At 37.6% G+C, this 25,858-nt stretch overlaps 1 protein-coding gene across 1 annotated transcript; it reads left to right on the top strand.

The window, feature by feature from the left end:
* The first annotated feature begins 2,024 nt into the window (after positions 1–2,024).
* On the top strand, positions 2,025–24,564 carry LOC145765288 (uncharacterized). Its single transcript, XM_082577090.1, has 15 exons — positions 2,025–2,752; positions 2,835–2,965; positions 3,968–4,152; positions 4,410–4,544; positions 5,615–5,729; positions 6,661–6,807; positions 12,250–12,367; positions 13,032–13,175; positions 15,946–16,027; positions 16,870–17,033; positions 17,787–18,034; positions 18,532–18,664; positions 19,386–19,559; positions 20,071–20,210; positions 21,221–24,564. Exons 1-15 carry the CDS (start codon positions 2,230–2,232, stop codon positions 21,371–21,373), a joined length of 2,592 nt encoding a protein of 863 aa, XP_082433216.1. The 5' UTR covers positions 2,025–2,229; the 3' UTR covers positions 21,374–24,564.
* Positions 24,565–25,858: the final 1,294 nt, after the last annotated feature.

Below are 25,858 nucleotides of genomic sequence, written 5' to 3'. Positions count from 1 at the left end.
ATAGTAAAGTTTAAGTTAACGCTACATACATATAATGCCTACTTTGGATTGGCAATTAATCCATTCGGGTAGATGAAGCATAATACCATCCAACGATAGTAAAATTGTTAGAATCCGAGCAGAAATGAGAAAGCTACAGCATATTTGGTGGAGGCAGTATTCATCGATCACAGCAAACTGTGGGCGGCTCATACTGAACCACGATCGAATCGATTTGAAAAATGCATTGGAAAAAAGCTTCGTCGAGCGGTTACGTTCTAACAACGATTGCTCGTTTTGTTGATTAGATATAAATGTGAAAGTTAACATATGAATAAACCAAGACATACTCTTTTAATTTGTGTTGGTTTGGTACTTTTATTGTAAAAAATGAATTGCTAAGAATTGGTACAAAATAGTAAAGTTTAAGTTAGCGCTAGGTCAATGTAATGCCTACTTTAAACTTGCAACCAATTTAATCGGATAGATGCAGTATCGTGCTTTCCAACGATGGTAAAACTGTTAAAGTCCGAGCAGAAATGAGAAAGCTACAACACATTTGGTGGAGGCAGTATTCATCGATCACTGCAAACAGTGGGCGGCTTATAGGCTACTGAACCACGATCGAATCGCCTTGAAAAATGCATTGGAAAAAAGCTTCGTCGAGCGGTTACGTTTGAACAACGATTGCTCGTTTTGTGGATTAGATATAAATGTGAAAGTTAACATATGAATAAACCAAGACATAATCTTTTAATTTGTGTTGGTTTGGTATTTTTATTGTAAAAAATGAATTGCGGAGAATTGGTACAAAATAGTAAAGTTTAAGTTAACGCTACATAAATGTAATGCCTACTTTAGACTGGCAATTAATCCATTCGGGTAGATGAGGCATTATGCTTTCCAACGATAGGAAAATTGTTAAAGTCCGAGCAGAAATGAGAAAGCTAGGAGGCACTATTCACTACAAATATTAAAAAATCAATAGCCTTTCCGCTTTTACTTCTGTTCCGCGTTTTTGCACCCTTTTTAAAAGTAGTTGCGTTTTTTTGCATGACGTCACACATTTTAATGACGTCACTGACCAAGGCGGCCGATGCTAAACCAGCACCAAAAGTGCTCAATGCTAAGCAAAAAAGCAAAGCAGAGCAAACCTTCTGATGATCCGTTAGGTGAAACAATTTGTAAAGGCTTCAGATAGTAATAACTATATTTGATTTATATAATATATATACATAAAAATAATGTTAAAAATTATGATCTAAATTTTATTATGATATATATAATTTATTATCCAAATTGATGTATGCTTCAAAAGGTTTTATAGTTTTTTGTTCTGTGTAGTTGCTATTAGATCTTAATTTAAAGAAAAAGTGAAATTATTCTCCCATGTATGTTATGTTTTATTGTTTCAAAACAGCAGGTTGTAAAATCACTTTTAATGACACGAACGAACACCTGTTATAAAATGTGTGTTGTCATGGTAAAGCATTAAAATTATGTGTTTTATTGTATGTGAGGTGAATTACTCTTAAAAAAATCTGGTCTAAAATAATATCATGTTTTTGTTACAAAAACGTTTTTGATTGCTTATCTAATGGCTTAGGCCTAACGAAAATCAACTTGTATCTCTTTTCCTTGTTTTTCTCAAAATTCAATAAACTGCATCTTGCTGTAGTTAAGATAAAAGTCTACTTAACAAATTGTATAAAATTGCAGTGATCTCATTTGTCATTGCAAAGTTGTTTTTGTGACATAAAATTTAAAGTTTTTTTTTCTCTTTTTGACTAGTTTACTCATAAGAAAATTCACACTACTGGTAGTGGTACATGAGAATTTGCAAAGTTTGTGCATTTAGCATTTATCTAGTGTTATTTTTTGAAGCAGCTTTCTCATGAGAAAAATTTAAAGAATCCTTTTTGCGAAATTGATGACATTGGTAAGATTACATGATGCAAAACTTAATTAAGTTTATTCTTTTCTTGCTAAGCAACTTGGACTTTGAGGTAATATGTAAAAGTGATTTAATTGAAACTACTTATATTTCTGATATAATAGGAGAGATCCAATCAAGATGTACATGCAATGTTTGAAAGCAATCACAGAAACTGTTGAACAATTCAAACTGCATAAAAAACATTAATTGTGAAGTTTAGCAGCATACAAGACCCTTTATATTTTGATCTTTTGGTGGCATAATCAATCACTTACAAAGTTGTTTCTTGAGCTCTGGTCCCAGTGTGGTGTACAATGGACTCAGAAAACAATTTGCAGCTAGAGATCTCCAATGGATTTGTCACAGATGGAGAATACATGAAGGAACATAAGAATGGTCTTCCAGTTTGGTCTACAAAGAAATTGTCTTTTCATCAAGGATCTGAGACAAACCTGCAGTCTGGTAATCACAATGGGCTTTGTAGTAATGAAGTCATGAGTGGTGATGATTCGGCGACAGACATAGATGATATCAACAGTAGCAAGGGATCAACAGATGCCAGTGAAGATGTTTCTAGTGAGGAAGAATGCCATGCGATTGAAAGTGCTGTTTACAGAGATGATACTTCTTTGACAGAAGTAAATGCTTCTTTTGAAGACAACACCATACACACCACTGAAAACTTCCATAAAGAAAATAATTTTGAGAAGTTCAATGCAGTTTGTGTTGCAGTTCAGAAAGAAGATAATACTGACAATGATTTGCATTCTTCGGTGCAGGAGAATATGGCTGATGATGAAAAGAAAATAGATTTGTTTTGTCAACATGTCAATGATGGTATGTATACATATTTTTGGCTATTCCAGATTAGTTTGAACAATGTAGAATTTGTTCAGCATTATGTTGTTGTTTTTTTCAGGAAATCTGCTTCACAAAAAACTGCATCTACATGAGATCTTGGAGTGGTTTGATAATCAGCATCAGGAAGACACAATCCACAGATTGAACGTCTTCCGCAAGAGCAAACAATTTTGTGATCTTGTGCTGTTGGTGAGTTGAGCCTTTCAGTGTTACCTTAAAACGGTTCTTTTACAGCAGGCATGTCTCTGTCTCATTTGTCTTTTCCATTTAAAGTGGCTCTTAATAGATGACAAAAATACGGAAAATTTTCTTTCTCTTGCTAATTAATTAATTATTCGTTTGACCACTATGTTATTCATTACTGTACAGTTGACATTGATATTTGTGCTTTGCAAAAGCACATGCCACATTTCTTGGTAGTTTTATTTGTCAATGTAACAGAAACAGTGAGATGGGAAAGTTTTAAGTACGGTAGTTTGTGAAAGTTCTGTTTAATTGGCAAAAAATTCAAAGATTATTTCACTTTGGTCTTTTTGTTCAAATTCCGAATGCCTATTAAGCATTTTAATGAAAACTTAACCTCCATTGTCAAGTTTCTTGAATAGGGATTAGAGCACTTAAGTCTTGTACAGTATAGAAAATGTATTTTTAACTTAGTTGAAGGACACTTGATTGATTGATGACTTCTTTTGTATTGGCTGCTTTCGTTTTCAAATACAATGTCAATAGTTCAATGGCATTTTTGCGGAATGGCTTTGTCTTGATTTGAGACAACCTTTGTGCAGCGTCAGACATCTAACCCAGATTACTGGATGCTTTGATTCAAAATGTTACCTTTCTAACAATATTTATATAGAGGATCATAAGTGAATGTAATTACTATTACAACTCAATGAATTTAACTGAATTAAGTCACGTAAACGGCTTGGGGGAAAATGTGAGAAAATATCGTTTATTCTGGCTTTTGTATCAAAATCAAAGCAATAAAGATATTTCATGTCAAGTCTAATTGCAACTTTTTAACGACAAAATTTAATGTTTTTGCTTGTAATTTGTGTTCAATAAAGCTGGTGGCAGTATTGTTGCCGATACTGTTAATTGCATGCGGTAATCCTTGAAAAAAAAAAGTTTTTTAAATGGAATGCAGATTTCGTATCTCCAAGTTTACAGAACAATGTATTGCTTCAACAGGTTGGAGGCCATGAAATTTATTGCCATCGTGTTATCGTCGGTGCTGCCTCCAGGGCTGTCTTCGATGAACTATCTCGTGGCGAGCAGGAATCTGGCCCTGTCGCCCGTATACCTTGCGACGCTACCAGGCCAGGACTGCTTCCCGGTGCTGTTGAAGTCTTAATCGATTACATGTACACATCAAGGTATGGGGGGATGGCTTATATTTCACTCTTAGTCAAATGAGGGTCTCGAGTCTGCAATAAAGCAGCTTTGAAAACGCAAGACTTCACATCAGTACTTCATTCATTCATTTCTTCTCAAAGTATGCTGTTGAAGATCAATAGAGTAGTTAAATTGAGCTTCAATGTACACTTTTCCAGTTGTGAAACAGAATTGATATTTTACCAATCGAGCGAACCGTGAAAGAATTCTTCTTTTTTTTTTGCCGTATTTCACACAGGTTGGTGATACCGCCGAGTCTCTTAATCCCCGTATACCGAGCAGCCTTGCAGCTTGGCGTGGAAAGGGTGATCCCACTGTGCAGGCGATACGTGATAACAAATTCAGATTCCGAGCAGTGCATACAAATGCGACGGTAAGTAATGAAGTGCATCTTACTTCGCATGTTTTTGTTTTGTTTATCTGCGGCCACTCCCATTGGTGAGGACAAAACGGAATTTGGATGATGATGACGATTTTACCTTGACTCGGAAAAGTAGCGTATTGTGTTTTGTGTAAACACTTGTATTGAACATATGAGCAATTCTGTTTTTGATATTCAACAAAATGGCTTCATCACTCATTTTCGAACTACAAGTTATCGCAAATTTTCAACAGCAGTCGCGGTTTTAATTTTTGCATGACGCTGTAATACGAACACAATACTGATAATGAAAAAGAATGAGCGATATCTTCCATTTCGTAAGATTTCAGGGTCATGAAGTCTCTGTAGTGAAATACTGTATGTTCTTGTTCTGCATTCCACTGGTGAACCATCATCGTCTTAAATTTAAGCAAATAGTTTACACTCTTGTGTATTGCCTGCAATCTGCATAGAACGGCAAGGACCTTTTTTTGTCATACATAAATGCCAAATTACAAGACAGAAAAAACGAATTTTTTGACGGCCGGCGGCGAAGCCCGACGGCACCCAGCGTCAGGGGGTCTGGGGAGCCTTCCCCACAAAATTTTGAAAAATTACTTTGAATTTGGTGCATTCTGAGAGCATTTTCAACAAACATGTGGGTATAAATATTCCTGTAAAATGGTGCTGTCTGGTGGCATGGCAAAAGGATAAGATCATGTTTTCTTGGGCATTTTTCGGAAATAAAGCTAAGTTTCTATGTTTTCTTGTTGCTAATTCTTGGCTGAGTTATTTGAATGTTTGGTATTGGCAAAACTCGCTCTTTTAATGCAGTTTCGTTTAAAATTAGGCAAACTTTGTTTTAGAGACATAGAGACTGAAAGCATTATTCTCAATATCATGATGTCACATGCGTGCCAAGAGGGGGGGGAGGTTGTAACCCCAAAACCCCTCCTTGGCTACGCCACTGATTCAACGTCTGCAGACGTTGAATCAATGTGAAAGACAACTGATTTTCTATCTGGGATATGACATTTTGTTCTTTATTTTTTTGTTTTCGCTCTCAAGTTACATCGTTGCAGGCTTGCACAAAATTATGGCGATGGTGAGCTCAAACAGTACATGGATGGCTACATCGAGGACAACTTTGAGTGCGTTGCCGCTAGCCACGAGTTTCTCTGCCTTCCACGAATTAAGGTCGGTAATTTTGCTCACGAAATTATTTTTCTTTTGTGTTATAAAAATATACGACCCTCACACGGTTTTAAAAACAGCTGCTGTCTTATTTTATTGCTGGTACTTTTATGTACGAAGTCACCTGAACAACTAGAAACAACTTGTGCAACATAAAAAGCCTTCCGAACTAAGAACTTCTACCAATGTTGTTCGAAGAAATACATGTTTTCACAAACAGAGTTTTTCTATAGGTTGAGACATAGCTACCGCTATATATGTTAAAAGACCTTAAAATGTTATGTTGTTCATAACGAAACTCGTAGAAGCACAGACAGTAGCCTATAGGCATAAATGAACCTCTGATAAAATTTATGAGGTCGTTTAGGTTCTTTGCACACAACCTTTGGTTTGGAGAAGTGATATATGAAACTGTTGTGAACATTTGGAATGAAATAGTATCACTGAAGAAAGGTGTTTTCTTTAAAGCACCGAATCTGCCACTAATTAATTTATAAAAAAAATTTCGGTTAGCCTATGCGTCGTTACATTGTGAGTACCAATCCCCAGACAGCAAAATTCATCGTTTTTACATTGATTCAACGTCTGCAAACGTTAAAAAAGATCTTTTCAACTTTACGTTATCTTTTGGTATTCAAAATCTCTTTTCTTACTCTGGAAGCACCCGAAATGAAGCCAACAGAATAATGCACTAAATCAATCAACTTGTTATTGTCATCACTTTGATTTAACCTGCAAACAGAAACAGCTGTTTTGGCTCATTAACGTAAATCCACTCCAAAACGGGCTTACTGAACTCCAGCCATTCACCTGCAGACGTTGAATCAATGTAAAAATGACGGATTTTGCTGTCTGGGAAATGACCTTTCTTTTTTCCAAGCCTCGGTTGAAATCAAATTTTGTGCCAAATCCAAGTGCTTTTTATTGTCAACAGATGGAAATATTGATGTCTGCCAATGCCAGTGTGATAAACTTGCTTTCTGTGAGCCGAGACGTCATGGTGGGATCGACTGCGCTGGCTTGGGTGTTTGGCGTCATTCAACAACGGGGCGGAGGGCATTTGGAAGACTTGACAGAACAGGTCAGTGTCAAATAGAGAGGAAATGTTGATGTTCCCAGACAGCAAAATCCGTCAATTTTACATTGATTCAACGTCTGCAGACGTTGAATCAATATAAAAATGACGAATTGTGCAGTCTGGGTTGGAATTGGGAGTCGTTTTTTTGCGAATTGCCAGTCAGTTAAATGGTTGTTTGGGAAATGCGATTTTGGGAAATGCGATTTCACACAGACAATTGAAAAAGTTTTGTCGGTTCAACTAGATGTGTATCGATTAATTACCCGTGCAGACTGTGCACAGGCAGCATACGCTTGCAATATCCACTCGAGTGCGTAACGTCTTTCCATGTGACATGAAAGTAAACTACAAAAACATCTATAAAACGTTTTTTTATTGTTTCTCTTTGCAAGACCGCTATGTTTGGCTGCCGATCAAGCTCTTGAGTGGTACTTTTTCACACTCAAAAAAATCTAATTTTTGCTCGTTTAGTGTAGGTACTTGTTGGTTTTATTTGCTACCATTTTAAGTTTGTAACATTGCTTTGTAAGCTTGTTTCGTTTGAAAAAGATAAAAATCAGGTACATTTTTGACACAGGCTACAAAAAACTTTGTGTCGGGAACATGCTTTGACATTGTTGTTTTGGTATGCCTGTGTTGTTGTGAAGTGCCTTTGTATCCTGGCCTATGCTTCCTATACATCGCTTTGATTGATCAACAAAGCCATATTTTCGAGTCATTCTTCCTGTTCATATTGCCACTAAGTAATAGACAAACCCCTCCGCTCACGTACTACTACTGTTGTGTGGCTTGCTGTAATTTTATGTATCGATATTTTGTTATTAGTAGCCTACCTTGTACATTCGCAAATGACGATTTTTGTTCTTGTGGTGTTTATGCACGTGATTCATGTTGAGGTTGCATTACTTCCAAACATTAGGCTTGGGAAGAAAGGATCAATTCTTTTTTACTGTCACTTCTCTTCGCTTTGAAGTCGTATTTGACATACACTAGACTGCAAGTGTACATCAAAGTCAGGCAGTGTTGGATTGAAACACACACAGGCAATCTCCAAACTCAGAAAGTACATTCCAATTAAAATGTCTTGAACCTTCTCCTAAAAATTGCCGTAGCCTACCAACCAATCGCTCAGGCGAGCAATCGAATAAATAATTTTCAAATGAAAAAAACTTCGTTTTGCTTCCATGCAAAGTTTCTTCATCCAGATTTGCTTTTGAGTTGTTTTTATATAAAGAGTCTTGTTTCGTTTCATTTCGAACAAAAGAACTCCGTTTCGAAAAGCTCACCGTGGAGGTACCGGTAGCAACTTTTGAAAAGGTACCATTATAAAATCCCCTTTCAACTTGGTTTGGTAATTACAGAAGAAAAAAGAGCAACAGCTGTGGTGGGAATCAAACCCACGTCAATGTAATTACTAATTACTACCACCGCCCTAACCCAATGCGCCAAGCCAGCGGATGGGGAACGAATGACTAAACTGAGCTAGAATATTCGTTTTCCTTTGTTGCTCAGAGGGGATTTTTTTATGGTACCTTTTCAAAAGTTGCGTACCGGTAGCAAACTGTTACGTCACTGTACTACGATAGGTGTCTTCACGCAAGAAACGGCCTTTTGAGAGCATGTGATGTTTCAAAAGTCAAACGAATCACCAGAACTTTGTAGTCTTTGTGTTGTTATTACCATTGTTCGACTTTTGTTGCTTTTTTAGAGTAAAAAAAAAACTTTTTACATTGATTCAACGTTCTTTAATGTGAAACAAACGTACTTTTTGCATTCCAACGCGAAACGGTGTTTAGATGGATGTTAGAACGCCTGACGCCAAGGGCATGTCAAACTATTGATTTTTTTCACCCCATAAAAATGAATCATTAGAAATCGTCCGTGACATTGAATTTCTTTTCCAATGCAAAAGAAAAACAATCATTGAAATTTATAACGACTTTTTGCGTTGTCAAATATCTTTTTCCCAGCGAGCAAATCAGTCTGTTTTACATTGATTCATTATATCGGTCAATGTAAAAAAGAACTGATTTACAGGCAGGAGTGTCTTGTGCGTGTGGTATTGATAGTGTTGCAACCTTGAATTAGCATGTCTTTCGCCAACTGCTCAATAAACGCGTTTTAACCCAAACAGCAAAATGTGTCATTTTTACATTGGTTGAACGTCTGCGGACGTTGTTTTGCTATTAATGTAAAAATGACGGACTTTGCTGTTTGGGAATGACTTTTAAAGGGAAGGTTTTTTTTAGTAAAGCGCATAATTTGCAAGTCGTGCAAATGATAACGTTGTTTTCGGTTGTTTTGAAGCAGCATTGTTGCGATATTGATTGCCTAACTAACACATACAAAGGCTTGACCTTCTGCTATTTAGTTTTGTTTGAAGGAGATTGCTGATAAATCCACTACCACTATTGCGAAATTTTAATAAATTTTTGAGTTATTGATCTTTCTGCCTTTTATTCATGACGAACATAAAGCATTTTTTTAGTAAATATACCGTAAGTTCAGCGAATGGACTTACCAAACGACATTGTCGGCAGCATCGAGCGTACGGTGCGCTAGGGTACAGTTGCTTCATTTGCTGGGTGAATATTATGTAGCATCACCAATCACCATGCACCAACGCGGTGTGTCCACCGTAGCATCTATAGAACATTCTGGGAGCTGACGCTATATTTAGTTAAGTTCAGGCGATTAATTAGTGGTTACTGGTTTAGTGGAGCTTAAAATAGCCATCGCGCTCTTCAGTTATTAAAATTGACCCTTTCTGAATTTTTTTTAAAGCTATATTTATTTTGCCGATTAATTTCGTTGGAAATGTTCGAAACTGTTGCTTTTTATCGCGTAGAACTAACGTAAGATCGTGAACGTTTTATGAAATGATTAGAAATTTAAAGATATTGCCTCATGTTATGTTTGAAATAACATTTTCAAAGCTGATAAGATTACGTTTATTATAACGCCTTTCTCCCCCTTGTATTATGATTTATTAAAGCGGTGCGATTAGCAAGACATGAAACTTGTTTAGATTTGCTGAAATTAATTTCAGCGAAAACTATTTTTAGACCTTTTTGTGTCTTAAATTACCTTTCTGTTGACCGCCATTAATTTTGAATTTTGTAAAGTTAACATAATTAAAAAAAAATTAGCATGTTGGCGGCAAGGCAGCACAAAAGCACGTTTTCTGAAATTCGAGCTTGAATTTTTTCATCAAAGGTTAAAGCGAATGTAGCGACGATTTTATTTTATCGCAGCCAAGGAGAGTCTGGAGTGCTTGCGATTATTTCAAACCACTCAAGTGGTTTCGTGCCACGTGCAACGGTGGTTATTTATTTGTGACGAAGCAGAAATGCTACGCGCAATATTTCGTCATCATTTTCTTTACTTTTTTCACAACATTTTATCATTTATGGTTTGACCCATGTATCGCTGCAGAGTGTAATTGAGTGATTTTACCAGTGCCACGTCGCACTCGATACATCGACTTCACATGCAACCAGATATTAGGCAGAAACTGAAACAACAGGGGAAAATGCAATATAGGTTACTACTGCCGTGTAAACTTTCCAGACAGTAAATCAACCGTTTTTTACATTGATTGAACGTCTGCAGACGCTGAATCAATGTAAAAAACGGTTGATTTACTGTCTAGATTTGGCTATCTTGTTACTTTTTGTATCCTATTTGTTACTTTTAACATCGATTAATTATTTATTAAAACTACCATTCAACGTTTTATAGGCAGAGAAAACTTTTTTCTCTCTACATTGAGAAATTCCAAGTCTGACTACTTAGATTTCTCTGCCTATAAAACGTTGAATGGTAGTTCTATTAAATATTTTTGGAAACTTCCTTGGTTTCATATTATCTAATTATTTATTGGTAACGAATGCCATGATGCTCTGTTGTTTATATTTTTGCCGGCAAACCCTTGTTGATATTCAAGTTCTCCAGCCATCTGAGTTGCTGTTAATATCTGAAACATCCCCCTTGCTGCGTACGCAGGTCTTTCAAAAACCGGGAGGTCATACTCCGCAAGCGTAAATGTTTTTATCAAAGGCGAGACTGTAATTTCTATTTTTTGTAAACCTGAGTGACAAACCACCCCCTGTGATGGAAACTCCACATTCGGAAACTCCACATTCGGAAACTCCGTTCCATGACGTTACCCTGACGAGTTTGTGATACGTAATTTGTGGTTGGGTTGGTTTCGAATGAAAAATTGCGAAAGGCATTGTGCTGGGAAGGTTGTTGATGAGAAAGTTATGATTTGTGGCACGTAGCAACCAAACAGCAAATCAGTCGATTGTTACATTGATTTAACGTATGCAGACGTTGAATCAATGTAAAAAATGACTGATTTGCTGTCTGGGAAGTGTCTTGATCTTATTTTTACTTGTCACTGTGCCTGCTATTACGTCATCTTGCTTGATGTTGTTCTACTTGATTTCGTTTCAAACAATGCCTGCTTTGTTTTGCCAGTTATTTTTTCATCATTATACGCTGAATTAACGTAAAAAATGCCGTAAAGTTTCACCACACCAAAGTAGCATTGTGCGAAACAGTGGATTTGTGATTGCTGACTTGAAATTGTGCCCGATATACGCCTAACCTGTGTTAGCTGACATAATTACAATGTACAAAATGCGCCCTGGCGAATAGGATCGTATTTCTAGTAATTCTAGACACCTGCACTGAACCTGTTTTTTCAGGTAAGGTATTACAATACCATGGAACCATATTTTTCTATTTTTGGCCCACACACTTAGTCATCATGATTTATTCTGTTTCTTGGTATTTTTCTTTTTTTGATTAGTTGTACTGTATGGGAAAAGAAACTGCAAAATTGTGAATGTCTTTTCTAGTGCTCTGCTACAGCCGGTTTTCAAAACTCGCAGGATAATATTTTGTTTTGCATTCCAACCACTGTTGTTGTATGTCAATGTGTAGTGTTAGGTTACGGTTTAAATGGCGTCTTCACCACTGACAACAACAATGGACCACTTGCTCGAACAATTAAATAATTCCATAACAAGCGTTTCGTCAATTCATAACAACTATCTTTAATTTCGATGAAAAGACGTTCCACGACTTTAGTTGAACGTAAAATACGTTTGATTTTATCTTATGTTATTAAACTGCGTTTCTTATTTTTTGTCTCAAATCCACTGCAAGGGAAAAATATTTTTTCACAATACTAAACCTTGTCACAATTTGACGCTAATAAAACGTTGAATAATGCTAATTGATCAAAAGGTTGGCACTTTTAAACCGGACAACTCAATTATCTGGTCATCAGTGTAAGGCGTCCCTTGGGAGTAGTTCAACCGTTTTGATTCAGTGAAACGTTTTACAACATTAATTAAATGCAATTGTCCAAACGTCAATGATTGTCAAGTGTGTCTTTGGAGAATTGTAAGTGAATGAGTTGAAATTGTCGTTTAGATTCAAAGAGTGCCATTGGAAGATCTCAACAACGCTGTCTCGTCCTTTGCTCCCGCCCACTGCAATGGCCACAACAGACGACTTTCCCAGGACAAGGAGAGAAGAAAATCTATTGAAAGTAAAAATTTTGTGGCGGCAATAACTTGGCGAATGTCACGTGGTTGTCACGCAATTTGCTCTCATTCCAGTGGCGAGCAGATTTTGAACAGCTACGGTTAGATCTCTTTAAAACGTTTTCATTTAACTTAACTCCGATTATATGAACCCCAATATAAATCGACTTATCGCATACAGTGACTGCTCTCATATGCCACGGTAAACTTACGTACTACTACTGCGTATCTATCATCAGCTGTTGCTTTGTCAACATCATAAAATCGCTTCCAATTCACGGTTAGAAAGTTGTTAAAATTATTAAGTTCCTTCACACTCTCTCAATATTCTAAATTTGTGAATTTACGATAATAAAGCGACTAGTTCGGACAAAAAGGTCGGTTTCTTTTTTCGGTATTGACAACTTTTCAGCTTGCAAAAGTTGGCTTGTTTGCACCTTTTCAATCGTGTGGTCGTTCCAACATTGTTTGAGGTAGAAAAGCTGATCTCGCAACATTTGCTAGCCACCGTCCAATGGCTGCCGCTTCTGAATAGAATAAGGTGACTGCTGTCACTTGCAAGGAGAATAACTTATCACATGTTAAAACGACATAAAAAACAGAATTGTTTGCTAACTGGGAGCTATTTCCATAGTGATCCCAAGTTTAACTCAAAACTTCTCGCGACAGGTCATCATCAGCAGAAACGACTGACACGCTCCTCATCAATGGATTCGCTCAAATCAAGCGACTCCGGTGACAGTTCAAGCCACATCTCTTGCTCTCCAAGAGGCGAATGGAAGGTGATTGCCTCTACACAAGCTTCGGGTACAGGTGCGGACAAATTCAGACAGCAAAATCTGTCATTTTTACATTGATTCAAGGTCTGTAGACGTTGAATCGTTGTAAAAATGACGGATTTTGTAGTCTGGATCAGGCTTTGATATTCATGTCGAATGAATAAAGTTCGTCGATACTTTGGGCTTCATCATAAGCCAACTTGTAGAATTGTTTCTCGGCAGCCGATTTGTAGCAAGAATTGACAGCGATAGACACGTGTTTCGCCCATGAGGCTGGGCTCATCAGTATCGCACCGTATTCTAGCCACAAATTTATTCGACCGCCGCTTTACCAGTCAGCCTTGTGCTGATAGCCCTTTCTTCACAATTGCTTCTTGTTTACGTTTTTTTACAACGTCTGCAGACGTTGAGTCAATGCAAACATGGCGGATATTACTGTTTGAGGAAAAAAACTCTTAGCTTTTATGCAAATCTCCTTCTTTCATATGCAAATAGGGGTTAGATCAACGCCACCTAGAGGAAGAAGGCCATTTCATGAGAAAAAGGCAAACTATGTGACTTCATCTGTTCATCACAAGTAGTTCAGATTGTCAGCGAAACGCGTATTGTGAATAGAGTTCTGCAAGACTGCAACGGCTTTTAAGCTTGCTTCATTATGTTCTTGTGTTTTGTTTTAGTAGACCAGCAATCTGCGTCCTAAGGTCACACGAATGTAAGAAATCATTGTAACCCCTGTGTTTGTAAGCAACTGTACCACAAATCAACAATTTTTTTATTTTAAACATTTATCAAAACCAATATCAAAAACAAATCAATCTTCTATCACGTTCGTCCACAATCTGCCATGAAGAATTTAATTGAACTCTTTCTTCACATCTTCAATTGAAGTCAAGCTGTCTTTTTCCAGAGCAATGGCAAACTCTTCTTTGTTGTTTGCAATTTCTTGAGAGAGCTGAGCGTTTTCTATTGTCTCAAGTTTGCCATCATGGCTCTTTTGGATGTCGAAGGTTTGCTCAAATGTGATGCACAATTTGGTAATTGAGATGGTATGGTGCCACTGCCAGGTGCTAATTTCGAAAGTTTCAAATCGTAGGACAGCTGTTTTCCTGTTCTCTCATCAAATGCAGAAACAGTCTTGTTGATGTCATGTTTGCGAAAGTGAAGTTCACATACCTAAAAATTACAAATATTTTTAAACAAAACCGACATTGCATTCACACTCATTAATTTGCATTTACTTGCTTTGTACATAATATTCCTCATTTTGCAGTTTAGGCATTTGTGAAAGCTGTAATCCAGTAGTCTGCTAAGAGTAAACAGCTAACAAGCATCTGACAATGTAAAAAGGAAACATTTGCTGACTCAAAAAGGCATCGCACTATTTCGAACAATTAATCTATATCTAAACAAGCAAAACAACTCTATTCAAACGTAAACTTAAAAGCGGTTGTTTTCTTCTGCCAAGTCGCCCGTTTGAAAAGATATTTCTGTGCTGGCCTACAGGGAACATACAAATACATCGAAAACACGTTAGAGTCTAGAGAATTCGTTCTAGTTTGATTAGTTTGTTTGACTAGTTTGATTAGTTAGTCTTTCCAGTTTGAGTACTAGAATATTTCGACCAATCAGAGCAGAAAAAAACAGTGCCTTTATTTATCAATAGGATTTATTTGAAACAGTCAAACTAAACGCTTCAGCAGTCAGACATTACTTCCCAGATAGCAAATCGATCATTTTTTCACATTAATTCAACGTCTGCAGACATTTCAAAAGAGGACTGATTTTTTGTTAGGATTGAAACAAGTTGACAAAATATGTTGAGAGTACATACTCTACTGGACTTTGTTGGAACAAAATATTTTCGTTTGATAGCATGGAACCACTTCTTTTTTAATTCCTCGTCTTTTGGAAAGCTGAAAACTTGCACTTTTAATCCACCATGATAATTTCCATTGTAGTTGAGAACGCAGCACATATGAGGCATTGCAAACTTTTTGTTGTTTTCTCACCAGAGTTACAGAATTTATTTAAAATTCTAGCAACTATCAACTAACCAACACACCAAAAAGCCAGAGCAAAAAAATAGTTAATCAGCCAAATGTAGCAAATTTCTACAAATTTTAATTTTTCGACACAAAGATAGTTTGGTCATCTATCGCTGCTTTTCCTTTCAGTTTGCATCTATATAATAACTAAGTTATTCAGCATTCACAACACCTTGCAATAAGGTAACAAAAAGAGCTTGAATAAATGTGTGAAATAATCTAATTATTTAGTTTTCAGAATTATTAACCTGCTAAATAAATACTGCTATAATTTCTTCTAGATATTAACTTCTACCTCACATCATTTGCTGGCGTCAATCTTGATTGGCTGCTTTGGTTTTGCATTGACAGCAAAGTTGATCAATCAGTCCTTTATACTTTGATTTGACGTATGTAGTTGTTGGGCGTAGGCGTTAAATCACTGCAATAAGGGACTGGTTTGCTGTCAGGGCTACCAAAGTGGTTTAAAAGTGGTTGCATTTTTTGTGTTTGAATTGCAGTTTAGCGATTTTCGTAAACGCACAGTGTGGGGGAGCTTCTGGTTTCAATTGAATTTTTAAATTTAATACACACAACGCTTAAATAATTTACAACTTTTGATATTGATTTATGTTTTCACAAAATAATTTCTTTTTTCGATTTTGTTTTCATATTTACACATTCGGTGTATTTCAGTGTGCGCAAAAAAAAAATCAAGGTCAAAAGTACATGAATTTCCATTGCATTCTACTTACCTTAATCCAACACTTGATTACTCAGAGCACATCATTACGCTTTGCTGTCTTGGTGACGTTCTGTGTACCCTCTCCATACGCCTGCCACCGTTGGGAGAATTAACGAAGTAAGTTTTTCAGTCTTTTAACGTTGTTTCGATGCGTAAAGTTGGATGGAGAGCAAACGTTGTCAGGCTTACAAACCAAGCTTTCTGACCAAGAACATTCCTTCTTTTTACATTGTTTCAACGTCTGTAAAGATTGAATCAATGTAACAAGAACGACAGTTACTAGTTGAGATCTAGTTAAATTATTAATGGTCTTGTTGATCAAATCACTGTACTAGTGGTTTCCATAGCAACCGATGGGTTAACATTTTGTGCTACCTCGCTTGAGTACGAAATGTCGAAAAAGAACGAAAACCGTGTTTTGTCCGCTAAGTTGCAGGTTAAGTGGAACTTTGTTGAAGGAAAAAAAAAAATTTCACTGTACAAACACCTTTACTGGAAATCGTATTGCAGTTTTCTCAGAATGTTTTTGTAGTCCGTGAAAGGTTTTACGTCACTAAAACATTAATGATACGATCTTGTGATGTATCATTAATGATACAATCTTATGATGTATCGTTAACGATGTCAGTATCATAATTGTATCGTCTAGATGTTTCAAACTAACATTTTCGTATACTAAACCTAAGCTTTCTTTTTTTAAGTAAAAAGATTGTAAAATAGTATATCGACAGACTGTAGAAACAGTGAATCACTGATTTCCTACTATAAGCATTTTTCTCTTAAAAAAAAAAAAACAGAAAGAAATGACTCATTCATGCCAGAATTTCATTTTCGATGCTTCTTAGAGTGTTTTTTGTGCATTTAGGTAATCTTTGGTTGATTTTATCTCGCAAGTCGCAAGTTTGTTGTGAAATAAATTGCGAATAGAAAGAAACAACCAACGTTTTGCAAATCTTCAGTGGCCAGGAGATGAACGGTTTCCATAGCAACCACGTGTCCTCCCGGAGCTCAACATCCACCTCCTGCTCCTCATCGGTTGGATCAGTCAGCCAACTGAGCCCATTGTCATTCGCTCGCTGCGCTGCCGGGGTGGCTCAGATTGGCGGAAAAATCATAGTGGCAGGTACCACCCAAAAGAATATAAATTTGTAATAAGCGACTTACTCTCTGACAAAAAGGCAATTTCTTATTTTTACTAGTAGTTTCGTATGGTACATTCGCACACGAGGCTCGTTGTCCCTAAGCCTGTTCCTAACAGTGTTTCCTCACGGGTGAACTGTGTTGTAACCACCGGGTAGAGTCCATGGACAGTATAAAATCAAGCGATCAGCAGTCTGCTTGCTTTTTTCGCAATATTTTTGCAGCTTATACAATTCCGGTTTGTAAAAAATTGCCGTTTTTCTAACGTCACCAGAAATCGCCACTTTTGCTGAACGGATATTATGAAACAAATGTGTTTGATTGAAATTATTCCAATCGTTTACGCTTTCGCATGATTCTACTGTAGACAGATAAAACCAAGCAACCACACGGCGTTTAACATAATACATTAATGTGTTGTTGAAGTCAGTGTGAAACGTAATTTTTTTTCTATTTTTTGTTTGATAACACTTTTAATAATGTTGTATGATAAAGAAGTCAGAACTTATTAAAAGTGTTATCGAATAAAAAATAGGAAAAAATACGTTTCACACTGACTTCAACTCTCAGCAATAAATGTCAAGTTACATATAGTTTACGTCTACCACTCGCTTGAGTGGTAGACGTAAACTATTGTTTTTCTCTCATGTTTTTCTCATGTCTGTTTCTCATTTGTTTTTCTCATGTCGTGTTTCTCATTTCTCATGTTGTCACTCATGTTTTTCTCTGCTTGAAGGTGGCTTCAACCAAGCCGAGTGTCTTGATACCGTTGAAGCCTTCGACCCAGCAAACAACAAATGGACCATGGCGTCACGCATGAGTGAGAAACGAGCTCGCTTCTCAGTGGCTGTTCTCAACGGCAAGCTTTACGCGATTGGTGGATCGACCGGCTCAAACGATCTCCTATTGGTCGAGCGCTATGACCCTGAAAAGGACACGTGGAGCCACGTGCAGTCTCTGCTTATCCGCTGCTCTGAGTCAGGGGTGAGTCTCGAGAAGTGTTTTTCTTCCGTTTTTCGACGTTCCATCCACGTTATTTATTCCCAGTTATGCTATCGCATTTTCATTAGTTCTGCTCTGCTTTTGGCACAAACAACCTGAAGTGGTGATTTGTATTCCATCTGGCAAAATCAAGGCTGTCACATCGTTTTAACGTCGCATGACGACAGTAAACCAATAGAAAAACGACGATTTTCCTGTCTGGTATGGGTTTGCCCAGCGATGACTCTGAGTGTAAATGGGTTTGTCTGTTGAAAACAACCGCAGTACGCTCACCACGTGTTCACGAGTTTCTTGTATTTGCACTGGTGTAGCATTGCCTATCAATTACACAAGTGATTGCTTACAAGGACTCATGTTGTTATTTACGTGGCTTAGCGTTGAACTGTTGTATATCATACTTTCTGTCCAGTAGTTTGATGACAATAAATAATCAGAAACTTATGTTAGCCGTGATATAAAACAACGTTGCTGAACGTTAGGTTGCCGCACTCAACAACTTGCTCTATTGTGTCGGGGGAGTCCAACAGAGCACGGGGGTGGCCGGGATGAAAGCCTGCCAGATCTACGACCCCACTTTGGACGAATGGCGGCTAACGGCACCCTTGCAGACAGGTACGATTAAAGGCAATTTCCAATTAGAAAATCAGTCTTCTCTACATTGATTCAATGTCAAAAAACGACTATTTTTTCTGATAATGTTTGCCTTTTACATCTGATACGGTGCAATTTATTATCAATTATTTATGTCAGGTAATGTTCAACGCGTGAGCGTCAAATTACAGTAAATTGATAGCTTTCTCTGGGTAGGATCTGCAGTGGCAATGGCCGCTTGTTTGAAGCCTATTTAAAATTTATCACTGCCTTTCGTAATCTGCTCGTCAGAATTGACAGAAGCGCTTTATTTCCAGCAGTAGAGTGAGCATGCTGAATCATGCATGTTGACAAAGAATTCAGGAAATTCACCGGTTTGAACTTGTTCTCTTTATAAAATCCGCACTGTTACTTCAAAGCAACGTATTTTTACCTAAAATTGCTGTTGATTAATAGGCCTATACTGTAGTTTACGAACACAACAGTTTCGAAAGTGTGGGCATGTTGAAAGTGAAACGACATTGAATGTTTATGGAAACTAACTAACGTTGTTTTAATGTTGCCAGACAATGCAACGACACAAATCACAGCTTTTCAGCTGCAGATATCTATCACAGCTATCACTTTTTATTGTCAGAAAAGAAGCAAATGCTGATTCCCAGTCTGCAAATGAGTCGTTTTTTACATTGATATGTTGATTTGCTGTCTGGGCTATATTTTAAATCTCCCACTCCACCTTCAGGTCGCAGCTCCTTAGGCGTGGCTGCGTTGGGCGGCTGCTTATATGCGGTTGGTGGTAGCGATGGTTGGAAGTGTCTGGGTTCTGCTGAGAAGTACGATCCGACCACGGAGCACTGGACGTACACTGCCGCTTTGAACGTCCACAGAAGAGGGCTTGGCTTGGCAGAACATAACGGTAACGCGAAAAAAAATGGATTGTACATTTATATGCGTTTCACTTCTCAAGGTGTATTTTTTTATCATAAATATGTCTTATGTGGTTGCAATTTTTTATTCATCATTGCTCTACTATGGTCTTTAACCTTTTTGAAGTCACTGACCACTTTCCAACAATTAGCGTGTATGTGGATTGTGGACGCTTACAATGCCAAGACACATGCAAGAGTAACATTGAACGATTTTGCCAAATTACTTTTAAGTGTGTCAATTTTAGTATTTTATTGCTATAACCAATGAACTTACGGGAACCCTCATAACTTCCCTCGGACGCCGAAGAGAATCCATGGCGTCCGGGCTAAGAACCACTACAATAGACACATTGGGAAATGTTGTGTGGTTCATATAAAAAAGAGATTAAAAAAATCCTACAAGTAGGGCTGTCTCTGCACCCCCCACTTCTTAACCAATGCAATCACATCTTTGCGTCTCACAATACAATTTTATTCATTTCTATCTGTCATTTTTAGATGCTCTCTACTGCGTCGGTGGTTTCGACGGCCAGTCATTTCTTTCCTCCGTAGAGCGTTACTCCCCTGCCGAGGGAGACGTGTGGACCCTCACCAATTCCCCATTGAATGTCCCTAGGAACAACGTGGGCTTAGTTTCGGTAAGGAAGATCGCCTCTCAAACTTGAGAGGAAAAAGATAATTTTAAGACTCATCAAGTCACATGACAAAAGAACTGTGTTCCAAAATCTCGCGATAAACTGCTATTACCACAGCGAACCCGCAGCATTAGGTTGAAACAGATCGTTTGTATCTACAGCTGTGATATAATTTTAAGTTTTTGAATAAATTTTCTTCTCATGTACCAGAAATAGTCTCCATTTTGAATTGCACTCCTTTTTTAATACAAACCACGTTATTTTACGTAGTTTTTCTGACGTCAGATATTTTTTACCTTTTACGACAAGATGGTTTTATGACACAAAGAAGCCCAGGTTTACCTGTACTTGTGTTTCCTTTTATTTTCCATAAAGCCCAACAACGCTTACAAGAACAATTTTAGTTGTAAATGGGTAGGCCGTTACTTTATTGATGAAATGACTGTTGGTAACAAGCGTTGAAACACACGAAGCACGGCTTTTCTCGAGGGATATGGTTCGCTAATCATTGTTACGTTCCAGCGTGTTGGTTACGCATTCGGAAATCACTGACGCACACGCAAGCGTAGCCGCATGAACGTAGCACGTTGTCCAAATTTGGCGCTCGTAAGCAGCTCATCCACTTGTGTAAAGGCATTAACTGCAACTAGGGAATGGTTGCTAATGATGACGCGTGGGCTAGTGTTCCTTTTCTATTCCACGGGTGTTTTACTGTTTTCAGTCCATGTATTTTTAACACATCTTCAACTGCGCTGAAAACATCTCTTATTAAACGTAGAACATTTCAAATGAAGCTTATTACAGTGATCTACTCAAAAATTTGTTCATTTTACTCTGTTTCGCGTTGTAAGGGTTTCCAAGTCTGCAAAACGAATTTGTTATTCCTTGATGTATTTTGTCATGGATGACTGCAAATTCTTAATTTGAAAATATTTGTTTTCTGTTGAATGCTTTCACTTGTAAAGTGCCAAGCCTCTTTTTTATTTAAAGTTTCGTTCTTATATTGTTTCTAGACTAATGGAAACATTTTTGCTGTTGGTGGGTTTTCTGGCCGACATTTTCTCTCTTCCCTTGAAGTTGTAGATGACAACGCCCACGATTGGACCAACCACGAGAGCCAAGCGCAGAAGAGCGTTTCGAACGATACTGCCACTGAAACCAGCTGAGCGGGGTGCACAAACAGTTACTTTCTTGAGTTATTCCAAACGTACATTATTTGCATCAGTTTTTTGATGCACTCCTGTATCATGTCACCTGCTTTTTCATTATGTTTTCTTTCTGTATCTGTCTTGCCGATGTAAAATCGCAGCTTCTGCGGTTTAACCAATCAGCAAACTAGTGCTTTTTACGTTGATTCACTGGTTGCAGACGTTGGGCCAATGTAAAAAAGGGCTGGTTTGCCGCCTGGTTGGTTGTCCTTTTGTAGTAGGTGCATTTTTTTGAAATTACGATATCCTTAAGAAATTTTTGTGTTAAAGACATCAGCCAATGTCGTATCAGCGTGATTAATGTCGTCAGGCGATGGTGTCTTCCGAGCGCGCTTTAGTTTGCGCGGGACGTTAAGTCACTCAGAGCCCTTGTTGAGACGTTTTCAAGAGCCCTGCTTTCGATCAGCGGTTGGCGACGTGACCTCGACATGGAAAGCGCTGGTTTACAAGCGGCTTGACTTTCATTGAAAGCAGTAAAACTAGATCGCCATTTGTGCGGCTTTTTCGTTCTGCAAATGTCATGAAGACAAAGTTTATTTACAGACGTATAATAACTTCCGGAATCAACTTCTAAAATTGACTTGTTACTTAAAACATCGATAATTCTTTGTTTTTGTAAGCCATCCTTCTGTCAACTCGCAGATATTTTGAATGCCCCACAGACGCAAACATCAGCCTAACACCAGGTTGTTCTGCATCATGTCTCTCACAAGTACACCTGTGTTTTCATCTTTGAAAGCTTAGCTTGGTAGACGTGATTATCATGCAGGATGTTTACATCCGTACAACGTTTTCTGAGGTTAAACTGTGTGAAATTGTTACATTTTATACTTCGTTAAGATTTTGTTGGTGCTTTTTCAGTGCTAGGGAGATGGGATAAGATTTCATGAATAGTGTTGTAGGTTGCTATACCATATTGTGTTCGCTTTTTCTCACTTATTTTCGGTTGTTTTGCATCAGTAGCGTATTTCTTCCAACGTGTGGCAGTCAACCCCGACAGCAAACTTCGTGATTTTTACATAGAACGTCTGCAGACGATGAATCAATTTAAAAATGGCGGATTTGCTGTCTGGAAAGTTCAAGCCTTTTATATTTCTGTTGTTCAGTACCTTGCTCCATTTAATTTTCATTAACAAGATACGCTTAAAACAAAATTGCTTTAAAGTACGAGATATTCTGTTGTTACTTACGTCATTATAAAAAAAAAACGTTTCTGTTCCTTTGAATAATGCGAGTTTGATGTAGTTTTACCGTGTGGCGAGATTTCTGATGACTAGCGATTTTTCCTGTGCCAAGTCTAGTTTTTTTTGCAACTTCTGAAACATCCACCCGGCCAACAAAGTCAGTTTTTTGTCCATCGATTCATTGTCAACAAACTCCTCTTTAAAAAATTCTTAATTAGCAATGCAGCCAAAAACGTGTCCTTTTTTTACATTGATCTAACATCTGCGGGTGTTGAAGCAATGTACATGGGCTGAATTTCTGACTGGGCAGCCGTGTGTTTCTATCATCTCTACGTCATCTTCTCATGAATTAAGATCAGTAATAAATTAAAGCTTTCACTGTGAACTGTCGTGACTCAAGTTTAAAATCGCTCAAGTACTCATCCGTTTGGTAGATCATTCTGTATGTCACTGTTCAATTTGTTTCGTCTCAAGATGAAATCTTGGCATTAATTAACTCACAAGTACACATATCCCCCCGTTATAAAATAACATAACTGTTTTTAATTATCAGCAGTGCTATTATTTGTTTTTGGCAAAAATCGTAAATCAAAATCTATCAAATTTTTTTTCAGTGTGATTTCAACATCGAATGTTTGATGGTGTAGTGCTATCGAAAATTTTTACATGTATTGATTGGAAAGCAGATATGTAACTTCTGCACCGCTTCTATTGCCACCTTATCAAAGTATTACATTTAGCTAGACAGTTAGTGTGGATGTTAATACCGAAATTTTTGTACCTGCTTGCCCGCGAATTGCCACATACTTTGCCTGCATTCAAATTCACGGCAGAATGAACAATAACTGCCTGAATACATCTTCCATATTGCAAATGTATGTAACGTGTACTGCTACAGGGGTTGGTCCCAATTTCTGAAAACGTGTTCTAACTTTTGCATTGATTTGGTAGTGTTTAACGTCCGATTAAAGTAAAACTGAAGATGTGTGATCCGTTACCTTTTTGTTTCTTGACAAGTTTTCCCCATTTTCAACCGGATTCACCCAAAAAAGTTGAGTTACTGCAAAAAGTGACTATCTTTTTTATCTAAGTTCTTGAAACCCCAACTGTTATTTCAACTCTAGTGCTTTGTAGTGTTGTTTTTCCGAAACGCTTAGTTAGATTTCATCCATTTTTCGTGGGTGTTAGACCAAAAGATCCATTGGTTCTTGTCTTATTTATATGAAATTTTGGACTGAATTATAAAATCTTGTAGACCGACGAGTCTTATTTTTCACGTACAACGTCCGGAGACGTTCAATCAATGTAAAAACTGATTTGTTGGCAGATAAACAGTAGTTTCTTGTCCCACGTTTTTCGCTACAGCATGAAAGACTTTTGTACTACATTTTTCCACAAAGTCATTGGATATTATTACTTAGAATCCAGATTTTTACAAAAACGCTTTGATATTGCAAGGCATAATACTCGATTATATGTTACACAGCTCAATCTGTATCGTTTGGAAGCTCTTTCGGCGCCTTGTGTTCTAAGCAAAGCCGAATTGACCAAACAAGCTACAGTCTTGCCGCTTTCACAACAAAATCAGTCTTTCAACATGGATTGTGCGTCTCCAGAAGACAAATTGATGTAAAAACTACTGAATTTGTTGCCTCCATTGAGGTTGCCACTGCGCGGAAGTTTAAATTGATTGCGTTATCTTGCCACTTCCAAAAACAGCTTTCGGCAACTTTCACTAGTTCTGGAGCAAAATCATGTTCTGACACACACGATGCTTTTCTGCATTACGTTTCTTAATGCTAATTTCGTTTGGTGACGTTGTATGGATTTGAAACCACTGGTTTCTTTTTGGCAACGAGGTTGTCTCCCATTTTGTATCTGCGTCAGGATTGGTTTTCTATTATGACGTCACACCTTGTCATCCTGCGTTGATTTTTTTGCGTAATTGAATAAAATGCTAGTGTGACAAAAAGTGTCAGCTGAACTGGATTTGCAATCTACAAATTGTCTGTACTTTCAGTGTTTGATGCAACTACGACGGTTATTTTAGTGGGCTGCTATCACTATACCGCCGAGAGGCAAAGTGCCTGGTACGACGCTCGAAAAGGCGCCGGTTCGACACCGCTGAAGAGTATGCAGCTGTGTCTTTGACAGAACACTGACATGAGCACTTAATGACATGCCTATTGGTGGACACGAAGATTGGCTTCTACGCCTTACTGTTTACTTAATCAAATCATCGCCACAGGGTGGAAACCTGGATACGACAAAACAGCCTCGCATTGGTCAGCTATTGAGCATATCTGCATATGGTACCAATCTTGTTTGCCACAACAGCTTTGTTGGGCACCTATCCGAAGTTGTATACTCTTTAACAACGCATTTGAGAACGTTCAAATATTATGTAACGCTTTTTTTTCGAATTTTTGACCCCCCCTCCCCATGTAACGCCAACGTAACGTTTTTTTTCTAACCCTCGAAGGAGTTACGTAATATTTGAACGTTCCCTTTTGAGAATAGCTCACCATTCAGCGGCTCCCAGCGCATAGGATTCACTGTCATCCGAGTCGGTGATGCAAAGCTTCAAAGTATGCGGAACTGCCAGGGCTGTAAACTTTCGAAAAAGACTGTCTAATTCCGAAAGTAAAGATTACCACAAAGTTTAAACTATTGTATACTCATGCCTCTTCCAGTGTACTTTCAGGACATGAAAGGGTAGGGTTGCAAAATTCCCGGGAATTTTCAGAGCCGAAACTTTCCATGGAAATTTTGGGAATTTTCGGAAACTTTCAAAACAATCTTAATTTGATGTTGAAACGGGAAAATAATGGCTTTATACTGTTTAGAATAAAAGTAATATGTATAACCTAACTAAAATACTTAAGAACATACAAACACATGGTTTAGTTTAATAACTCCAAAAATGAATCATCACCAATCTGTTTTTTACAAAGAAAAACAATACTGAGTCAGCTACAAAGTCGTTGTTCTAGCTGCAGGTTAGCATCTCCTCCTGCTCGGCTTCTTCAGATGATGTACTAATGACTGTTCTGGCAGCGTCATCGACTTCAAAGTCAACTTCAATTTGAGTTCACAGGGCTCAAACAATGCCAAGTTTGACCTGACTGATACTAGTTTTTCCACCCTTTCATTTGCGGACCTTGGTGTGAGTGTTCCCAAATACAATCATTATTTTTTTAAATATTGAAAAAGTGTGTGCATAAGCCTCATTCTTAATAACACCAAATTAGTGTTTATA

Source organism: Aplidium turbinatum, chromosome 2 (genome assembly GCF_918807975.1).
Source record: "Aplidium turbinatum chromosome 2, kaAplTurb1.1, whole genome shotgun sequence".
Classification (NCBI taxonomy): Eukaryota; Metazoa; Chordata; class Ascidiacea; order Aplousobranchia; family Polyclinidae; genus Aplidium; species Aplidium turbinatum.
This window is presented reverse-complemented; position numbering and strand designations above follow the sequence as displayed.